This window comes from Brienomyrus brachyistius, unplaced genomic scaffold (assembly GCF_023856365.1).
Source record: "Brienomyrus brachyistius isolate T26 unplaced genomic scaffold, BBRACH_0.4 scaffold118, whole genome shotgun sequence".
In the NCBI taxonomy this organism is placed as follows: domain Eukaryota; kingdom Metazoa; phylum Chordata; class Actinopteri; order Osteoglossiformes; family Mormyridae; genus Brienomyrus; species Brienomyrus brachyistius.
Genome location: NW_026042393.1, coordinates 448,744 through 467,462, shown reverse-complemented (window position 1 = coordinate 467,462; position 18,719 = coordinate 448,744). Strand labels below are relative to the sequence as shown.

Below are 18,719 nucleotides of genomic sequence, written 5' to 3'. Positions count from 1 at the left end.
TCTAGATCCACTAGGCACTTTAACCCAAAGTGACACACAGCTGCTGTGTGATGCCTTGCAGGGTGTATCTGAGCATGCTGTGACAACCTCTGTGTTCACCTTAATGTGAGCAGCTCCCCACCCGCCTTAACGCCGCGGCCTTGTGTATCTCCGAATCTGCCTTAACGCCTTGGCCCTAAGCAGCTCTGAATCTGCCTTAATGCCGCGGCCCTAAGCAGCTCTGAATCTGCCTTAACGCCTTGGCCCTAAGCAGCTCTGAATCTGCCTTAATGCCGCGGCCCTAAGCAGCTCTGATCTGCCTTAACGCCTTGGCCCTGAGCAGCTCCCCGTCCGCCTTAACACCATGGCCCTTGAGCAGCTCCGAATCTGCCTTAACGCCTTGGCCCTGAGCAGCTCCCCATCCGGCTTAACACCATGGCCCTGAGCAGCTCTGAATCTGCCTTAACGCCGTGCCCTGAGCAGCTCCCCAACCGCCTTAACGCTGTGGCCCAGCTAGCTGCCCTTAGGGTCCCGAGCCTCAGAGAACTGACCTGGCCCAGGTGCTTGCCCGCGCCCTGCCCCTTTTGGTGCCGATATTTTTCCTGAGGTACTATGGCCAAAAGTGTTGACTGTGATCCAGTGAGTCGGGCCAGCTGCCTCCTACCCCCCTCACCCCTAAGCCCCACCCTGACCACTTACCCAGCATGCCCCACCTTGCCCGCAGGTCCTCGAATCACAGGTAAGAAGCCAGCCTTCAGTTGTGCTACAAATGCTCACTTTGGTCGCTTTAGTCATCGCAAATGCATTGACAAATTTGTGCAATAGCCCCCACCCCCCCAAGGCAAACTGAAATTAGCTGCAGTTTTATGGCGAAACCCAACTCCAAAGCGTGGTGGCACCTCACAGCTCCCTGGGACAGCGGCTTGGTAAGGAGGCTGCAGCCGCTCCCTCATAGATAAAGGCAGAGAGGATGAGCCCCACCTCCCCGGGGGGGCTCCAGGATCAAGGGCTCTTGGAGACAAAGCCTCTTCCCCGAGGTTCCGCCTCTTACTGTAACTCTAACTCCTCGCTGACAGCTTCTCCTGACTGATCCCCATGTGCCCCAACCTCTCCCTCAGCTTCCCCCGCATGCCATGGTGCCACAAGGGCCTCCAGGGGGCGCCGCTGTCCTGTCTGCGGCCAGGAGCTTGGTCAGGAACACCCATAATGACAAACATGTGAAAGCCGACGCCCTCGCAGTTCGCTGGCGGCACGCTTGGTGCTCTCTGTCGCCCCCTGTGGCCCACGCGGGTCAGATGGGCCCCTGAACACCTGATTTAGAGAAGCAAGGGAGAAACCAGCAATGAAGTTAATAGCAAAGAAAGCCTAGAATACGGGCCGTGGCTCTTTGTGGCTGTGATTGTTTACAGTCTCCATCAGGCTGCCGATTCTTTTACAGAAGGTCAGTGCATAGAAGCAGCAAAGGAAACCAAATGTTCAAAAAGGCCTCAGTCCGCTTATAATTACATGAGGGCAGCTCAGACTGCAGTGTCACTCTGAAAAGCCCTTAAAGGATGTGAGCGGATGTGCAGCCGGCATCCGGACTGCAGTTCGGGCGTGAGGAGGGGAAGGAGTCCATGCGGGCTGGAGGCGCGAAACCAAGCAGAACCATCAGCGGTAAGAAAGGCGCTTTGGAAGGTGGCTCATTAGGACAGTCGCCGCTTATAAACTCTTCATGCTTCTCAAAAGCAGCACTACCTCTTTGTTTTTTGATGTTTTAATGCTTATTTAACCCGTTTTAAAAGAAAGAATGCTCTTTTGGAGATGCATCCAGTGCCCTGTTTGAAGGGCTTAAAAACACATGGCGTATGCTGCACAGCCCCCGGGGGCCCTGTACCTGGTGCCACTGATTCCCTGGGGCTCGGCCTTTAAGGTCCACGGTGCAGGAGGTTCTCAGCCTCGGCCCTTAACGTACTTAAAGCTAGAATAGGACACACAACATCTAAGGTTTTTAGGCTACAAAGACTGATTCCTGCTGAATCTTCCGAAAGCTCAGGCAGGGAAATCTCCATGAAGGGTGGGGGGGGGGGGGGACAAACATGCACCACTAGATTTCTCAACACGGACGTCTTTGGCGAGGTTTCCGCGGGCTGTTTTCTTTGGTTTTAGATGGTCCGCGCCTCTCCCTGACGTCTGATGGAGGTGCAGCTCAGTATGGCCTCCAGACGGACTCGTCCATCCTCCCAGGGGTGGAGATTGCTGGTGGGGCGAGTTGCTGTGGCTGCCGTCGGCCTCCACGCCGTCGCTCTGGCTGCTCAGCACCGGGTTCATCAGGTTGTTGCTGCCCGCAGAGGCCGTGCTGGCGGCCCAGTGCAGGAGGACAGCTATGCGGCTGGGGGAGCGGTCCCCCCTGCCGCCACCATGGAAAACTGGTAGGAGCCGGATCGGTGCCGTAGTACAGGTGATAAGGGGACGAGTTGGCCTGGAAGTGTCCGCTCTGGTTCTGGTTGCCCGGGTATGGCGGCGGCAGGTAGGTGTGGTAGCGCGAGGATGCCGACATGGCGGACATGCCGATGCCCCGATGCCTGATCCGATGGGCTGGCTGAGTAGGAGAAGGCACCAGGGTAGTGCATCCGCGGGTCAGAGAAGCGGGGATCTGTTAGGGGGGACAGCGATGGGAAGGAGGTCCGCTGGGGAAACAGGTCTGTGGGGCCTAGGGAGACACACAGAGGGAATGGTGAAGAAGGGCCCCCATGGCGCCCCCTACAGCACGTTACACCACATGGCGACCACAGAAAACCCAGACAGGGGGAGACAGGTGTGATGACAGGAAGATGAAGCAAGTGAGAGAGAGAGAGGTAGAGGAGCAGAGGGAGGAAGAGGAGGGCAGGAGCAAATCACCCACAGGCCCATGCATGCACACAGACAGGCACGCAGACGCTCATACATTCTCATGCACGTAGACAGGCACACATGCGTGCAGATGTACATGTTCGCAGACACACAGACACGCACCAGACGGCACACGCACGCAGACAGGAACATGCACGCAGACACGCAGGCCTACAGTGACTGCTCCACGCTCCCCTAATGGAAACAAACACCCACCCCCATCAGCGCCTCCCAGACCCCTCATAAGCAGGTCCCTCAGCTTCCTCGGCTGAGGAGGAGAGCATGGCGCTGTGGTTCAGGAGCTGATCAAACGGACAGCATCTGAATGAAGATTGCTGGGGGGCTAGAAGACCACTAATCCATCCCTGCTCGGTGGTTTGGCCAATTTGGTTACAGAATAAACTGGATTTGGTCACTGGTGTGAGATGCCTCCCAACATTCAAATTAGAGAGCTCACCTGCAGAGAGTTTGTATAAGGGAACAGCAGCTTAAGCAAATCAGATTGTCTGGGGTGCTGTGTGTTGGGGGGGGCACGGTGGCCCATAGCAGGCCCTCGTCCCTCCCCCAGGAGTAAAAGGGGGCCACGCTGAAGTCCCACACAGGGTTAGTGCTGAAATGTATTATTCTGTTTCATTTACACACATAGACAGCAAGGCTGAGCTCTGGCCGAATTCTGACCCCCCCACCAGAAGCAGCATTCTGCGACCCCCCCCCCCCCCCAAGCTCTGTCAGCACACAAATGCCTCCAAGGGCAGCACAGCACTGCAGCAGGACCCTCTTCATGGCCTGTGTCTGCAGCTGTAAGCTGAGCTTTACTGCACTTTACAGTTCCAGTGTGTTTTTTCAGATGCAGTGACTGTTTTCCTCCTGACCTCTCAGGGTCCCAAACAAACCTTCTAATTCTCCGCTTTATAAAAGAAAGAAAAGGGAGCAGAATAACAGAGGGAGTGATGGGGTGGCGCTGCCTCCTTACCTGACCACCTCAGGTCATCCTCCACCTTGCACGTTTTGATGGGTAGATTTTGGGGTGTCGATCTGTTCGGGCCACAGTGCTGTGGAGAGAGGAGGCACTCTGTGAGTGAGCATCGGAGCTGGGGTTCACACACTGAGATTACTGGTTTGTCACCATGACTGACTGTGTGCAGCTGAGACACAGCTGTGATAGCAGCACAGTTACAAAATGCTTTCAGTGGTTTAGAGAAGCAGATACATAGATGTACGTATGTGTGGAAAGAACCAGAGATTATCTGTGAAGGTGAACAGAGAAAACAGGAGTACGGATGTGTGGGGGGAGTAAGGGTGGGGTGTATGGGGAGTAAGGGTGGGGTGTATGGGGAGTAAGGGTGGGGTATTCTCATTACTCCTGCAGAGTTTCAGTGGCATGTGAGGCATATCAACCTGACCTGATATTTTGGGACATTGAGACTGGCTCAGAAACAGAACAGGGGGGTGGGCATCCTATAGTCCGTCTAGGCCCCCATTCCAGGTTTAACCGCACTTTGACCACATCATAGGCCTCTGACCATTTGATATGCAAATAGTGGTTATTTGCTCTTTGTCACAGATTGTTACATGCAAACCGTCATGGGCCGTGTGCACACATGCACTCAGCCTCGCCTTCTAAGTGCCCTTGCTGGCAGAAGCAGAGAGAGGGATGGGGGACAACGGGAGGGGAGCCGGCCTCAAAGCCCCTCCTCTCTCGAGGAAGCGTGTTTCCCGGGTCAACATTGAGGGTCTGTTTCTTGCTCTACAATGACAAATTCTTACAGCTAAATGGACTTATTCAGGATGGCGATATGTGTGAGAAAATAAGCATGTCCTTGAAATATTTTGATTGGCCTGCTGACAGCAACAGTATTGCACTACAGACTGACACTAATGGGGCTTCCAAGACCCCTGGGTGGGGTTCTCTGGGGCATAAGAGCTGGACAGCATTGAGCAGCAAGGGTCAAAGAGGTGAGCTGCAGGCCGCGAGGAGGCTTGAGCCAAAATGGCAGTAGAATTGGCACAGTTTCAGCCAAAATGGCAGGCGGACCTGGCACAGTTTCAGCCAAAATGGCAGGCGGACCTGGCACAGTTTCAGCCAAAATGGCAGGCGGACCTGGCACAGTTTCAGCCAAAATGGCAGGCGGACCTGGCACAGTTTCAGCCAAAATGGCAGGCGGACCTGGCACAGTCTGAGCCAATATGGCAGGCGGACCTGGTACAGTCTGAGCCAATATGGCAGGCGGACCTGGCACAGTTTGAACCAAAATGGCAGATAGACCTGGTACAGTCTGAGCCAATATGGCAGGTAGATCTGTCACAGTCTGAGCCAAAATGGCCAGTGAATCTGCCATAAATGGAAGGGGTGCCAGAGAGAGAATGTAAATGGCTCCGCATTTGGCATCATGAAGCATGGCACTGAGGTGCTCCCTGAATACAGGGCCTTGTCCTGGGTTCCTGTTTCTCACAGCTCAGGGTGTTTCGACCCAGTGATGGCGGCAGGACAGCTATGGATCGCCTGGCTGCGATATTCGATATTTCTTTTGAGCCTTTGGCTGTAACTTGACTCAAAGCAAACAGAGCAACAGGAGAAAGAGTGTGTTCAGTGTGAAGCCCAGAGCAGCTCCGCAGAGCCTCAATGGGCACCTTTCATCCAGGGTTTGTGCCGCTTCATGCTCAGGCTGCAGCTCATGGCAGCCGGGCTGAAGCTGACTGTCGGGCTGCCTTGTGCCCGGTGCCCTGAGACCCTTTGGAGGAAACTGAACCGAAAATCTCCCGATTGGGGCTGCATGATCACTTGACTGCACTGAAGGCCCCGCCTACCCTCCCTCCCAGATGTGAATAATGCGAGCTTTCTGCTGCAGCTGTGCAGCTGCCTCACACACCGACACAGACCACGGAAGGTCTTCTCAGCTCTTGCTACTTATAACACAGTTTTGCTGCAAGGCGCTATGTAAAAAATAAACCAAAACCGAAAATCGAAATCGAAATGACGCCCTTTGTACAGACTGGCTATATCTAGCCTTCTTGACAACCGCTCACACTCATGTCAGTGCCCTGACTGTCGCAAACAGCAGCTTGATGCCTCCCATCCTGACTCGCCAGTAAGGGGGAGACAGCCTGCAGGCAAAGACAACCTAACCCGAACCCGAACCCGAACCCGAACTCCTACCCAGCTCTAACCTTAATTATAAATAACCAAACAAAATGCAAGTCTGTCTTTCAGCATTTTTTGTTTTTTGATTGCAGTCACATTTTTATACAATTGACTTTCCTCCAAAAAAAAAAAGATCGACTCAATGTCAAATAACAGGGTTTTATCACATTATGGGGACATTTGGTCCTCAAAATGTAATACATTCATAACCCACCCAGACACACACACTCACACAGAGAGAGGCAGAGCCACCCCAGTCTGTTCCTCCACGCTGCCTAATCAGTCCTGAATGCCTGTTTCCTCCCAACACAGGCTCATCATTTGCTCTGTGAGTGTGTGTCTCTGTGTCTGTAAGTCTATCTGTTTTCTGTCTGTCTTTAGCTCCTGCGCCCCCCCCCAACCCTTTGCTATGTTGGCACCCCTGAAGACACCAAGGCTGCACCAGCAAATGTCACCCCCTTCCTGCAGAAGGACTGGATTTTCCAGGTGGAATGAATACACTTAAAACACTGATGGTCGCACAGCATGCTGGGTACATAAAGAGGGTCCCGGTGGAGCAGCCTGGCCTGCTGCCCTGTGTGCTGCTGGAGTGTCATTTATGACACACTGGGGCGCTTTGCACAGCGTCGTAGGCTATCACTTCTGTCTCTGTTTGTCTGGGTAGGAGAGAGACACAGCAATTTAAAAAGTAATTATTTTGCAGATCACCCCCTGGGGGGCCTGAAATGGTGCATTAAGGTGTGTGGTGTAGGAATGCCTTTGTGCGTGCACACAGCCCTGCAGTTTGACGGGGGGGGGGGGGTACATAGACCAAACCCCACCCCCTACCCATGGCCTCCAAGCTGAGTCTGAAGGCGGAGGTTCTGAGACATCATTTTGGGGGGAGGGGTACCGCAGACAGAGCTCATGACCTGAGCTAAACCCGGGCAACACCTCAGTTACGAGCACAGATCCTGGCAGCCTTCTACATCTGCCCCCCCACCCGGTTTGAGGTTCAAGGGATATAGTGTCACTGAAACTGACATGTATGTCTATCTGTATGTCTCACTGTGTGTGTTCGTATCTCAGTCTGTGTATGTCTGAGTGTATCTCTGTGTCTGTGTGTCTGTACCTCTGTGTGTCTGTACCTCTGTGTGTCTGTACCTCTGTGTGTGTGTTTGTATCTTTGTGTCTGTACCTCTGTGTGTCTGTACCGCTGTGTGTGTGTTTGTATCTTCGTGTCTGTACCTCTGTGTGTCTGTACCTCTGTGTGTGTGTTTGTGTCTTTGTGTCTGTACCTCTGTGTGTCTGTACCTCTGTGTGTGTGTTTGTATCTTTGTGTCTGTACTTCTGTGTGTTTGTATCTTTGTGTCTGTACCTCTGTGCGTCTGTACCTCTGTGTGTATGTTTGTATCTTTGTGTCTGTACCTCTGTGTGTCTGTACCTCTGTGTGTGTGTTTGTATCTTCGTGTCTGTGGGTGTGTGCTGTGCCCTCCCAGACATTCCTCTGCTCCTCGTGCTGCAGACAGCTGTCTGAGAATGAACTCCCATCGTTGTGTAACGTCTCGCACACACGCCCAGCCCCCCCTGGAGCCTCCAGCTGGCACCACTGCATTTCACCGGCGCACTACATTCCTGCCGACCTGCTGCAGCACGGAGAGCTGCGCTGAGATGCTAGTGGCTGGGAATGTCCGCATGTGACTGCAGAGCGACCAGGCTGGGTAGCCATTAATGCATGTGGGGCGCCGGGTGCGATGGCGGGCGGCGGCTCGGTGGGGTGGGGGGTGGGGCGGAGTACCTTGCAGCTGCGATGAAGCACTCTGGCTGAAGTGCCCCTGGTGGCTGGGGCGGGGATTGCCGTTCCCGGCTCCCATCCTCAGGCCCGCCCTCTGGAAGCGCTCCAGTTCCGTGAGACGCTCCGAGAACTTCTGGGAGTCCTCCAGCTTCACCCGGTGTCCTGTGGGAGGCGGCAAAATGCTGCGCTTCAGAGACAGGGCAACAGGAGCTGATGCTGACGTGCGGCTAATTCTGCTCGCCCATCACCTGACCAGGGCAACGGGGGTGACGCAGAGGTGTGGCAGACGTCCTGACATGTGAGGCCTGTCGATCCAGTGACCAGAAAGCTATGTGATGGCAGCATGTGTGTGTGCATGGGGTGGGGGTGGGGGGTATTTGCACTGGGGGATTCCCAGCCTGTTCTGAAAAAACGGTGTGAAAAACACGGACAGGGGAGACGTCAAACTGGAAAAACCGCCCGTGCTGCCACTCACTGAGTAACGGCCTTTATGTGAGAGAAGGCAGGGGCGGAGCAGTGTCACGCTAGCGAGCGGTGGGGGGCGTGACATCAGCCACAAGTGTGGGACCACCATGGGCACACTGCCCTTGCACCCTCAGCCCCCGGCCTCCCTGCCCCCCCCCCCAGAGAGATGGCAGCAGGCGGATGAATGGGTGGCGGAAGGGGGGGCTCTAATGGAAGCAGGATTTAATAGGAGTGGCACAGACATGTCTGGGAGGACATGCGTGTACCGGTTTGTGGTTGGATCTCGGCAGGGCTGAGCTGTACCCTAATGGCTACATTTCAATATTTAATCACCATGCAAAAGGGGGGGGAATGCAGATATGGACTGGCCCACAGCTGCTCTGCCAGTTGCACCATGGGTAATCAGTCCATCGGAGCCAACTGGGCCTGTATCTGGAAGCCCAAATGCTTTAAAAGTGCTGTTTTTTTTGCTTGGTTTCAGAGAACCACTCAAAAGCCACAGGTTCCAGTAAAAATAGACTTCCCAAAGCCTTGTGCTGCCTGTGTGCGACCTCCCCGCGGGAGTGACTGCCAGCACCTTGCAGCCCTGCCCACATGCAGACCCACTCCAGAACCCACCTCAATCCCAGATTCTGACTACTGTGTTCTAGACCTAAACTCAGCAGAGGGACCAGCACTTATAGGTCAAACCCACCCCAGGAAAAGCTTGCCCTCTGGTGGCTTTTACCACCTCAAACACGTGAAAAAAGAAACAATATTCTGGTGCTGGGGGACTGATAATTGATACAATTTAGCAGCAAGTGGGGGTCTGTTTAAAATAGGATGGCTATTTGGGAATGAAAGTAAAATTCGTATGGGAGCGACCTTGTTACAGGCCATGAGAGTGCGGTGTGGGAGGGGCCTCGTTACAGACCATGAGTGCGGTGTGGGAGGGGCCTCGTTACAGACCATAAGAGTGCGGTGTGGGAGGGGCCTCGTTACAGACCATGAGTGCGGTGTGGGAGGGGCCTCGTTACAGACCATGAGTGCGGTGTGGGAGGGGCCTCGTTACAGACCATGAGTGCGGTGTGGGAGGGGCCTCGTTACAGACCATGAGTGCGGTGTGGGAGGGGCCTCGTTACAGACCATAAGAGTGCGGTGTGGGAGGGGCCTCGTTACAGGCCATGAGAGTGCGGTGTGGGAGGGGCCTCGTTACAGACCATAAGAGTGCGGTGTGGGAGGGGCCTCGTTACAGACCATGAGAGTGCGGTGTGGGAGGGGCCTCGTTACAGACCATGAGTGCGGTGTGGGAGGGGCCTCGTTACAGACCATGAGTGCGGTGTGGGAGGGGCCTCGTTACAGACCATAAGAGTGCGGTGTGGGAGGGGCCTCGTTACAGGCCATGAGAGTGCGGTGTGGGAGGGGCCTCGTTACAGACCATGAGAGTGCGGTGTGGGAGGGGCCTCGTTACAGACCATAAGAGTGCGGTGTGGGAGGGGCCTCGTTACAGACCATAAGAGTGCGGTGTGGGAGGGGCCTCGTTACAGACCATAAGAGTGCGGTGTGGGAGGGGCCTCGTTACAGACCATGAGAGTGCAGCGGCCTGGGCCTCATTAGCCTGCCTCCACTCACTGTTACTGCAGCAATCAGGCATGCCAGTCACTTCCTCTGCTCCTTGTTAGGGAGAAATTAACTATGTTTTCCACATATCCATATGGGGAAACTCCCCCCCCCCCAAACACACACACACATACCCAAACACAACACCTCTCTTTGGCAGACATGGCACTCCAAAGGGTACAACCATCCTTCCATCCTTCTGCAGCCAGTGCTTTTAACACCCCCTGACAAGAACGTGGGCCAGGAAAGGGGGGGGACTTTCAGAGGTTTTTGTAGGACCATGAATATTTAATGCATCAGGCTGCATTTAATAGTGAACGCTGCATTTTTCGTCATGATGTCATAACCACAAGAAAGGCATGGTGAAGTGAGACTTGAGAGCTGGGCTCAGGATCACATGTTGCTCAGAAAGAAGCGCCTGGACAGCGCAGACAGAAAACTACTGTCGGATGGCAGAACCAGCACTGTAACACTGCAGACAGATCATTGTAATGCTGTAGCATTGCTGGACAGCAAAAAGAGCACTGTAACACTGTAGTACTGCAAAAAGAGAACTGTAACCCTGTAAAAAGATCAATGTAACACTGTAGCATTGCCGAAGTGCAGAAAGAGCACTGTAGCATCGCGGGACTGCAGAGAGATCACTGTAACATTTTGGGACTGCAGATAGAGCGCTGTAGCACTACAGAAAGATCACTAACACTGTAACACTGCAGGACTGCAAGAAAAGCACTGTAGTATTCCAGAAAAAAGCATTGTTAACACTGCAGTATTCCAGACAGAGTACTGTAACACTGTAAAATTGCAGGACTGCAGAAAGAACAACATGACACTGTGACTGGACAGGACTGCAGTATTGCTCAAATTTCATGTTAAAAATCCTAAAAAGAAGCGCCATCAGATCATAACTGTGACTGATTGAAAAAAGATGATCCTCTTAAATGAGCACAAGCAAGTAGCAAGAGCAGGAATGAACTGCTCAGCTAAGCGTGATGTTTTGCAGATGTTTTATGAATAATCTGCTGGGTGAGCTGAAGGTGTCCTTGCTGTCATGACACCTGAGGAATGTGCTACATCTCCAACCAGAGAGATCCAGGACATCAGCCCCATTTGGCTGAAACATCACTAGGGGGCTCTGCTCTTATACCACCAGTGAAGCATATAAACCAACTTCTTGTCAAAGTTTGCAGTGATATGCCCCGGAAGCTGAAACCATAACACAGCTGTGAAAGAGGGGCTGCTGCCAGAGGTCTTCAACCCCAAGGTGAGTCTCTCTGAGGAGGAAAGGGAGGAGCGGGCTAACACCAAACAGTGAGGAAGTGAGAATGGGGGGGGGGGCTGTGTGTACTTTGGCGGGGTTATATGGATGTGGGGGGGCTGTATGTACTTTGGGGGGCTATATGGATGTGGGGGGGCTGTGTGTACGTTGGGGGGCTATATGGATGTGGGGGGGCTGTGTGTACGTTGGGGGGCTATATGGATGTGGGGGGGGGGCTGTGTGGGCATTGGGGGGGCTATATGGATGTGGGGGGGCTGTGTGGGCATTGGGGGGGCTATATGGATGTGGGGGGGGCTGTGTGGGCATTGGGGGCCATATGGATATGGGGGGGGCTGTGTGGGCATTGGGGGGCTATATGGATGTGGGGGGGCTGTGTGGGCATTGGGGGGCTATATGGATGTGGGGGGGCTGTGTGGGCATTGGGGGGGCTATATGGATGTGGGGGGGCTGTGTGGGCATTGGGGGGGCTATATGGATGTGGGTGGGCTGTGTGGGCATTGGGGGGCTATATGGATGTGGGGGGGCTGTGTGGGCATTGGGGGGGCTATATGGATGTGGGGGGGCTGTGTGGGCATTGGGGGCGGCATTACGGTTCTGTCTTCCTTTTCCTCCAATTGGTAGATCAGCTTCTGGGGAAATTCTCCTTTCTCCCGGTGATGCCACCCCAGCAAATGGCCAATCAGTGGTGCCTTCTCTGTGACAATGGACCAGTGAGGGAGCTGGCAGAAGACCAGGTGTGGGCCACATGGAAGGAAGTGGCTGTTCTTGTTGAGTGGAGCAGCCAGTCTAGACTTGTGTGGGACGCCAGGTTGGAGCAGCGGCAAACCCACCATTCTCTCTGGGGCAAACCCATTTCCTCCCGTAAAGGGTGGGCCTGAGCCCTACCACTGGTAGAGCAGCATGGAGATGTAACGCCTGATTGGTCTGTGAGGTGTGCAGACATCCTGTGCATCTTAAAAGCCCAGCCCAAGCTCTCCCCACCCTAGACGAGCGACCATGAAGCATAACTACAGAAGCATGTTCCTGACTCGTCAGAGGTACATCACCAGCACCGAATCTGAGCTGCAGGTGCTGTGACGCTCTGTCACACAGAACAATACTCAACTTTAGTCACACTACCTTAGAGTCCCTTGGAACAGTAGAGGGACTTCTGGCCGTTCTCACCGACTCCACCAGCAGGGGGCGACACCCGGGGTTGCGAAACCTCAAGCAGGTGCTGTGCCGCTGTCCAACTCATTACGGGAATGAAAAGGGAACAGGGAAGTGATGCTGACGTGTGCTCTGCTGGGGGGGGGGGGCACTAACTGCACAACAGGATGTGACACCTGTTGATATCAGGAGTCGCCCCCCAGCTCAAGCGTCAACGAAACCTGAACCGCAGCTTAAGTGGAGGGTGGGACTGCAGGGGCAGGTGGGGGTCACAGGGACGACCTGTGTGCCGACTGGGGGGTGGGACTGCAGGCGATGGCGCTACACCCGGCTCAGGTGGACATTGGGGGGGGGGGAGCACTGTGACACAGAGAGGTGGCTGACTGACCTCCCCAGGCACCCCACCCTCGAGGGGAAGGATGCATTACCATGGCGACTTGCGGTAATCAATGCTGTTGACACGGAGTTGAGAGGGTGTGGGCCACGTAGTGAAGGACGGTGGCGAGGTGAGAAGCTCTGACTGCAGCCTCAGCATGAAGACAAGCTCTATGTGTGTGAGTCTGCCTGTCTGTGTCCGTGCGTCTGTCCGTGTTTGTGTTTATATCTGTGTGTCTGTCTGTGTATTTCTGCGTGTGTTGAGGACACACTCCCACCACTCTGGGATGCCAGGTTCCGTGACTGAGCCACTCGGGCTGCACATCTTTGTGGGAGGGGGGCATGTCATGCGTAGCTACACTGACCCCAGGGCAGGAATGTTTCTGGGATGTTTGCTGGATGAGAGAGGTGTCCTGTTCTCAATGCGCCTGTTCACCCAAAAGTAGAGTGTAAACAAGCCTCTCACTCCTGCATATTACAACTGCAGAAAAATGTAAGTTGATCCCACATCTGGACTTTCCTGCAATCTCTGGAAAACGCCCCCTCCAGCCCAGAGCCCGCTGATCTGGCCAGTCCCACCCCAAGTGAAAAAAAGACGAAAAAGATTTATTATCATAAGAAGTTTTCGAGAAAAACACTGCAGCTGGAGAGAGACGGGGACCCCGGCGCAGTGCCATCAAACGCCCGGTTACTGCCTGCCAGTGCTGGGTAAACAGGAAGCAGTTTGGCTGCGTGGACTAGCCCATGCGCTTCGCTTTTTCTGGAAAAGGACTGCAGTTAGTACGCCTTAAGAGGGGCAGCACCGCCTCCGTGCGCTACCCCGGGGGGGTGGGAGCTGAAACAGCACGCAGTACGCACCAGGGCCTGCACCTTCCCTCACGCGCTGAGCGTTCTCGCGTCACAGAATCGTCAGCTTATCACTGCTCCGCCAGGGCAGGGGTCAGGGGGTTGGTGTCCCGGAGCAGACTCACAAAGCTACTGAACTACTCTTTTGTTAGCTGGCTTGTTCTCTGAAGGTCTGGACTGTCCTAATGTGGAGTTCTACGTGGGGCCCTAATCCTAACCGCCCTACCACTGCAAGGATGCGGGGGGTCCTGGCCGGGCCATCTGACTACCCACCGCTATCCCAGACAAACACCTGCTATCAGAATCCAGGAACTCCCAACCCCCCCCCCCACCCCATTACCTTCAGACAGGCCAGGCAGGCCCCTGGACCTCCCCATCAAAATGGGGCCTGTGGTCCATGCTGTTGCCGTGACGTTTCTGTGAATGAATCAGGAGGCTGGTTGGCGTCACGCACATCACACATCTGGGTCGACTGGGTCATATGAACATTGGGGGCAGATCAAAGATGAGCAATGCCCAGTGGGAGGGGCTGCTTTTCCACTGCCACTGTTGTCGTTCTGTGTTTAAAGTGCCCCCCAGAAGGAGCGTCTTCATTTACAACATCAATGTGGGGGGGGGGGGGCACACCTGTCAGGTTACCCTCTCCCCTCTTTTCATTTCCAACGTACGCTCATGCCTGTTGACGGGGGTAGGAAGCCCCCGCCCCCAGCGTGAGACAGCGCAGCCTTTGTGTGCCGCCCTGGACTTTGCATATCGCGTGGAGCCTCCGTGTGAAATGAAAATCAGCTGAAGCCACCACCAAGAAACGCACCCCCAAGCCCAACGCCACCCCCCGGCCATAAACCAATGACTGGCTCCCACTAAGTGCCGCTAAAAGCCAGAATAGGTCACATTACACACCCTCTGGTGAGACCACATCATCACATTTTCCCAATACTAGCTGCACGTCCCGATGCTGCCTGTGAGTATCTGATACTCACTGCGTATCCCCCATGCTGCCCGTGAGTATCTGATACTCACCGCGTATCCCCCATGCTGCCCGTGAGTATCTGATACTCACCGAGTATCCCCCATGCTGCCCGTGAGTATCTGATACTCACCGCGTATCCCCCATGCTGCCCGTGAGTATCTGATACTCACCGCGTATCCCCCATGCTGCCCGTGAGTATCTGATACTCACCGCGTATCCCCCATGCTGCCTGTGAGTATCTGATACTCACCGCGTATCCCCGATGCTGCCCGTGAGTATCTGATACTCACCGCGTATCCCCGATGCTGCCCGTGAGTATCTGATACTCACCGCGTATCCCCGATGCTGCCCGTGAGTATCTGATACTCACCGCGTATCCCCCATGCTGCCCGTGAGTATCTGATACTCACCGCGTATCCCCCATGCTGCCCGTGAGTATCTGATACTCACCGCGTATCCCCCATGCTGCTCGTGAGTATCTGATACTCACCGCGTATCCCCGATGCTGCCTGTGAGTATCTAATATTGTTTGTACATACCCAAACCTGATTGCGAGTATCTATCTTCTGAGTATTTGTCAGCTCAGAGCATCTCTGTGCCTCACAAACAGCTGCATGTCTGGCTTCTCCTCCACGACATCGGTATGGGATCTGGAGCCGGTGGGACCCAGCCTTTTCTCTGATCCCTCCCCCATCCCTCTTTCCCTCTCGTTTAGCTCTCCTCCCGCTGTTCTCTCTGTTTCTGTTTTGCGGTTTCACACAGAACCTTCACAAGCTGTGGCAGCTGACTGGCACTGGATTGGCTGCTTGTGACCATGTGACCAGGCTGTAGTCTATGGTCAGTTTAAAGATGACATACTAGCCCCTCCTACGACTGCCATCCTCCTCCTGAGACACACACATACTCACACACCTTCCCCTTTGCCCCTGCAGGACCTGGTTTGGCTGAACGATCAGCCCAGCACTGTGTGTGTGAGTGAGACAGGCGAATCCGGTCTTGCCCTGTGAGGTGCGTGCAGAGCCTGACAGGACATTCTGCTTGCCACAGAATTCCCAGGCACCCCGTCAGGTTTCCTCACCTGAATGTGCAGGAGTGCTGTGCCCCCCCCCGGCCCCCATGTGCAGACAGCCCGCAGGGTACACTGGGTGTGTCTCTCACTACCTGCTTAGTGCCAGTGATGATTCAGCAGGACAGCTTCTCCCTGCGCATGGGTCGCAGCCCGCCCTCCCTCACCGAGACCCCTACTCGCTGTGACTCTGATTTACTTAATGATTCAGCTTAATTAACACCCCCCCCCCACTCCATCAGCACCACAGTAACAGGCACCACCCTCAGCTAGATCTACCTGAACAGTGCAGGAGAGACAGGCAGCTGGTGAGTTAACACTCCGGGTCGGCGGCCTGCCCTGTTCAGCCCCCCCCCCCCCCGGCATCTCCGTGTTTGTGGCTTAGTGACACTTGGCCTGCTTAGTGCTTGTGGGCAGCCTGGATAATCCTTAATGGATTTGAGAGATTGCTTTGTGCCCCATCAATAACATCACCAGTCTAGACCCGGATGTTCCAGGTCCCTGCTCCCCACCCACGGGAATCTCGCCCCTTTTTAGCCAAACATTGGAGAATCTGGTCTGGCTTCCTCGGATTTATAATCACGTGACGTGTTTATAAACGCTTGTTAGAGGGATTGTGGGTACTCACGCCTGGGCTCCCTGGGTCCATCCACGGTCACCTTGATGGCGCGATGGTAAGTGGCCACTTGTGGCGGACTGGTGAATACTGTGATCGTCAGGGTGAAGCTCTTTCCTAAAGACGGGAGGATTCAAGCGAAAACCATTGGATCAGTTGCCGGTCCGGCGTCGATCACCTACCCCGGAACCGCACGGCGCCCAAGCCCTGCCGCTCCTAATTCAGATTTCATCACATCCTAATAGGTTTCACATTAACTCCGTAATTAACATTTGCCGTAGTGTAGACGGATAAAATGAACGACGCGTAAAAACCACGTCGAATTAGCGAGAGTCCAGAGTAACGCGAATAATGCTGTCTACTTCACGTACTGGAGCTGCGGTTAATGCGAGGCTGGCGGGACACTCTGCCGCCCCCCGCCCCCCAGTCAGTGCAGAGGGTCCCCCGCTCAGCACGCATATGGCGCCTTTATAAAAGGGATCTCTTGTTAAGAAACTGCAAAGGGATCCTGCAGCGGAGTAATTGAATGCAGAAATGAAAGGTACTTTTAATTCAGAGAACGGAACATTTTCCATTCATCAGTCTGCAACTATATGAGTTAAAATATAACGTTTAAAAAAACTGCGGGGCAGGACCGAGGCCAAGAGGGAAGAGAGGAAAATAAACACGTGAAGGAATCTGAACTATTTCAACGGGAGATTTTCAAAAACGTGTCCTTAAAACATAAAGCAAAACTAAACGTGGCAATTTTTACTTTGTAAATGAAGATGATTTGTCTGAAAGGTATTTAAATATTTATACTTAAAAGCGTTGATGGATGAAGAAATTTTGTTGTAAAACTATAGTGGCAATTAAGTAATGTTTAAGTAAAATAGTTTGACGTTTAAATACAATCAATATTTAAAAGTGCAATTATAAATGTTTTATTATTACTCATTACTCAGAAACGCCAAGATTTCAATTGTGCGTCACCGTGACGCGGCCCGCCTTCATGTGTGCGCCGTGTCAAATTCTCTAAATTAGTATGTCAAATTTCAGAATCTAAAAAATATTTGTCCCTAGTAAATATTTTATCCGTGTGACACACACATATTTTATTGTGTCATTCAATGAAAATAATTATTGTGCTCAAATTTCTCTTACAGTAACCGATCATTACGATGAAAGAAGAGAATAACTGAGTGATGTTTTGCACACCTCGGCCGCTCCTTCCCACGAACCGCAGGTCGTTGAATCTGGCGACCTGGTTCTTCATGACGGCGGAGGCGTTCCTCAGCTCCGCCGAGTAGTTCTCATCATTACCGGCCATCACCGTGACCAGCGTCCCGTCAGGAACATCGCCGAGCGCCACCACCTGATGGCGGATCCAGCTGTCAGTGCCCCGAATCACGGACCAACGAACATCACAGGTAATTTACAATCATGCTCGTAAATGTAATCGTACCTACCGTGATGATTTCATGTAGGCCTATCTGAGCATATTTATTTAAAATTAATAGTGTTGCTTACAAATTAAACCCAGAGAAATATTTGTTTGCTTAATTAAAACAAACTAACCAAAAAACCTTTCGCATGCATGTAATATACTGATGCATAAAACGCATAAAGTGTGCGTATTATTTTTACGAGGAAGTGAAGGGATATAGTGCTTATATAGTTTGTAAGAAGTGAACGAATCAGAAATTGATCCTACTATTAACAAATATTAAAATGTTATTAAACATTTTAAAATGCAGACTTTACATTGTAATAGCTATGAATTTATAGCTTTTAAAATACCATGACCTACACGTATATACACAGCTCGCTCTGATTAATTTAACCGAAAGTTAACAATTGGAAAGGAAGGTTTTTATAACAAATGATTGAAAGGGCGCCTTTATTACTTTGCTAAACCGTAGTATAAAATACTGCGCGAGGGCACGACTCGTCGGCGGCGGTGTTGCGCTTCCACGTCTATCAAGAAGACCGCAATCAAATTATTTTAGTTGACTTTACCCACATAGCAAATTTCATTCTGTGACCCACACCGCTACCCGCAAAAATTCTCATTTGAAGAACATAAGCTGTTTGATGAAGCCTTTCTCTCCACATCCCCGACACGGTTAGCACGCCAACGCAGCACGGGCTTCACGTTCACCTTTACATTTATTCAATAATTTTCTTCGACGTATAATTTTTCAAATAATGAAATGACTGATGTTTAGTGCTTTGGTACTTTTTGAGGACATGCAAAGACTGGCCGACAATTGAATTACTTATTAAGCGCCAATTTAGCATTCAATTTATATATATATATATATATATATATATATATATATATATATATATATATATATATATATATATACACACACACACACACACACACACACACACACACAGACCAGTGGCACTTCCCAGCTTAAGTATTTTCAAGTAAATAAAAAATTTGCCTCCGATCAGCATCATGCCAGAATCATAGTAACATGGTAAAAGGCATTTTGTTGGATAACTGCACTTGCATAATATTAATGATTATGTTATTAAAGGATTTTAGGCTGCACTGACCCCGGTTGTAGTATATACATGTGTAAAATACGGCATTC

The 18,719-nt window shown here is 52.6% G+C and overlaps 1 protein-coding gene and 1 long non-coding RNA gene across 3 annotated transcripts in view; both read right to left on the bottom strand.

The window, feature by feature from the left end:
- Positions 1-2,044: 2,044 nt before the first annotated feature.
- runx3 (RUNX family transcription factor 3) overlaps positions 2,045-18,719 on the bottom strand; it is a 36,272-nt gene continuing 19,597 nt past the window's right edge. Inside the window, 10 exon segments of the mRNA XM_049004744.1 lie at positions 2,045-2,224; positions 2,227-2,327; positions 2,330-2,404; positions 2,407-2,540; positions 2,542-2,671; positions 3,824-3,872; positions 3,874-3,902; positions 7,770-7,928; positions 16,144-16,248; positions 17,329-17,485. Of these exon segments, the coding sequence (XP_048860701.1) occupies positions 2,168-2,224; positions 2,227-2,327; positions 2,330-2,404; positions 2,407-2,540; positions 2,542-2,671; positions 3,824-3,872; positions 3,874-3,902; positions 7,770-7,928; positions 16,144-16,248; positions 17,329-17,485 (996 nt within the window). The 3' untranslated portion in view covers positions 2,045-2,167.
- Positions 6,114-7,749, bottom strand: LOC125727801 (uncharacterized). Of its 2 annotated transcripts, none has more exons than XR_007388859.1 (2): positions 7,270-7,749; positions 6,114-7,169 (listed from the first exon to the last, which is right to left on the bottom strand). It is a non-coding gene; the product is annotated as an uncharacterized LOC125727801 (long non-coding RNA). The 2 variants fall into 2 exon arrangements; XR_007388858.1 differs by having other exon boundaries at positions 7,350-7,749.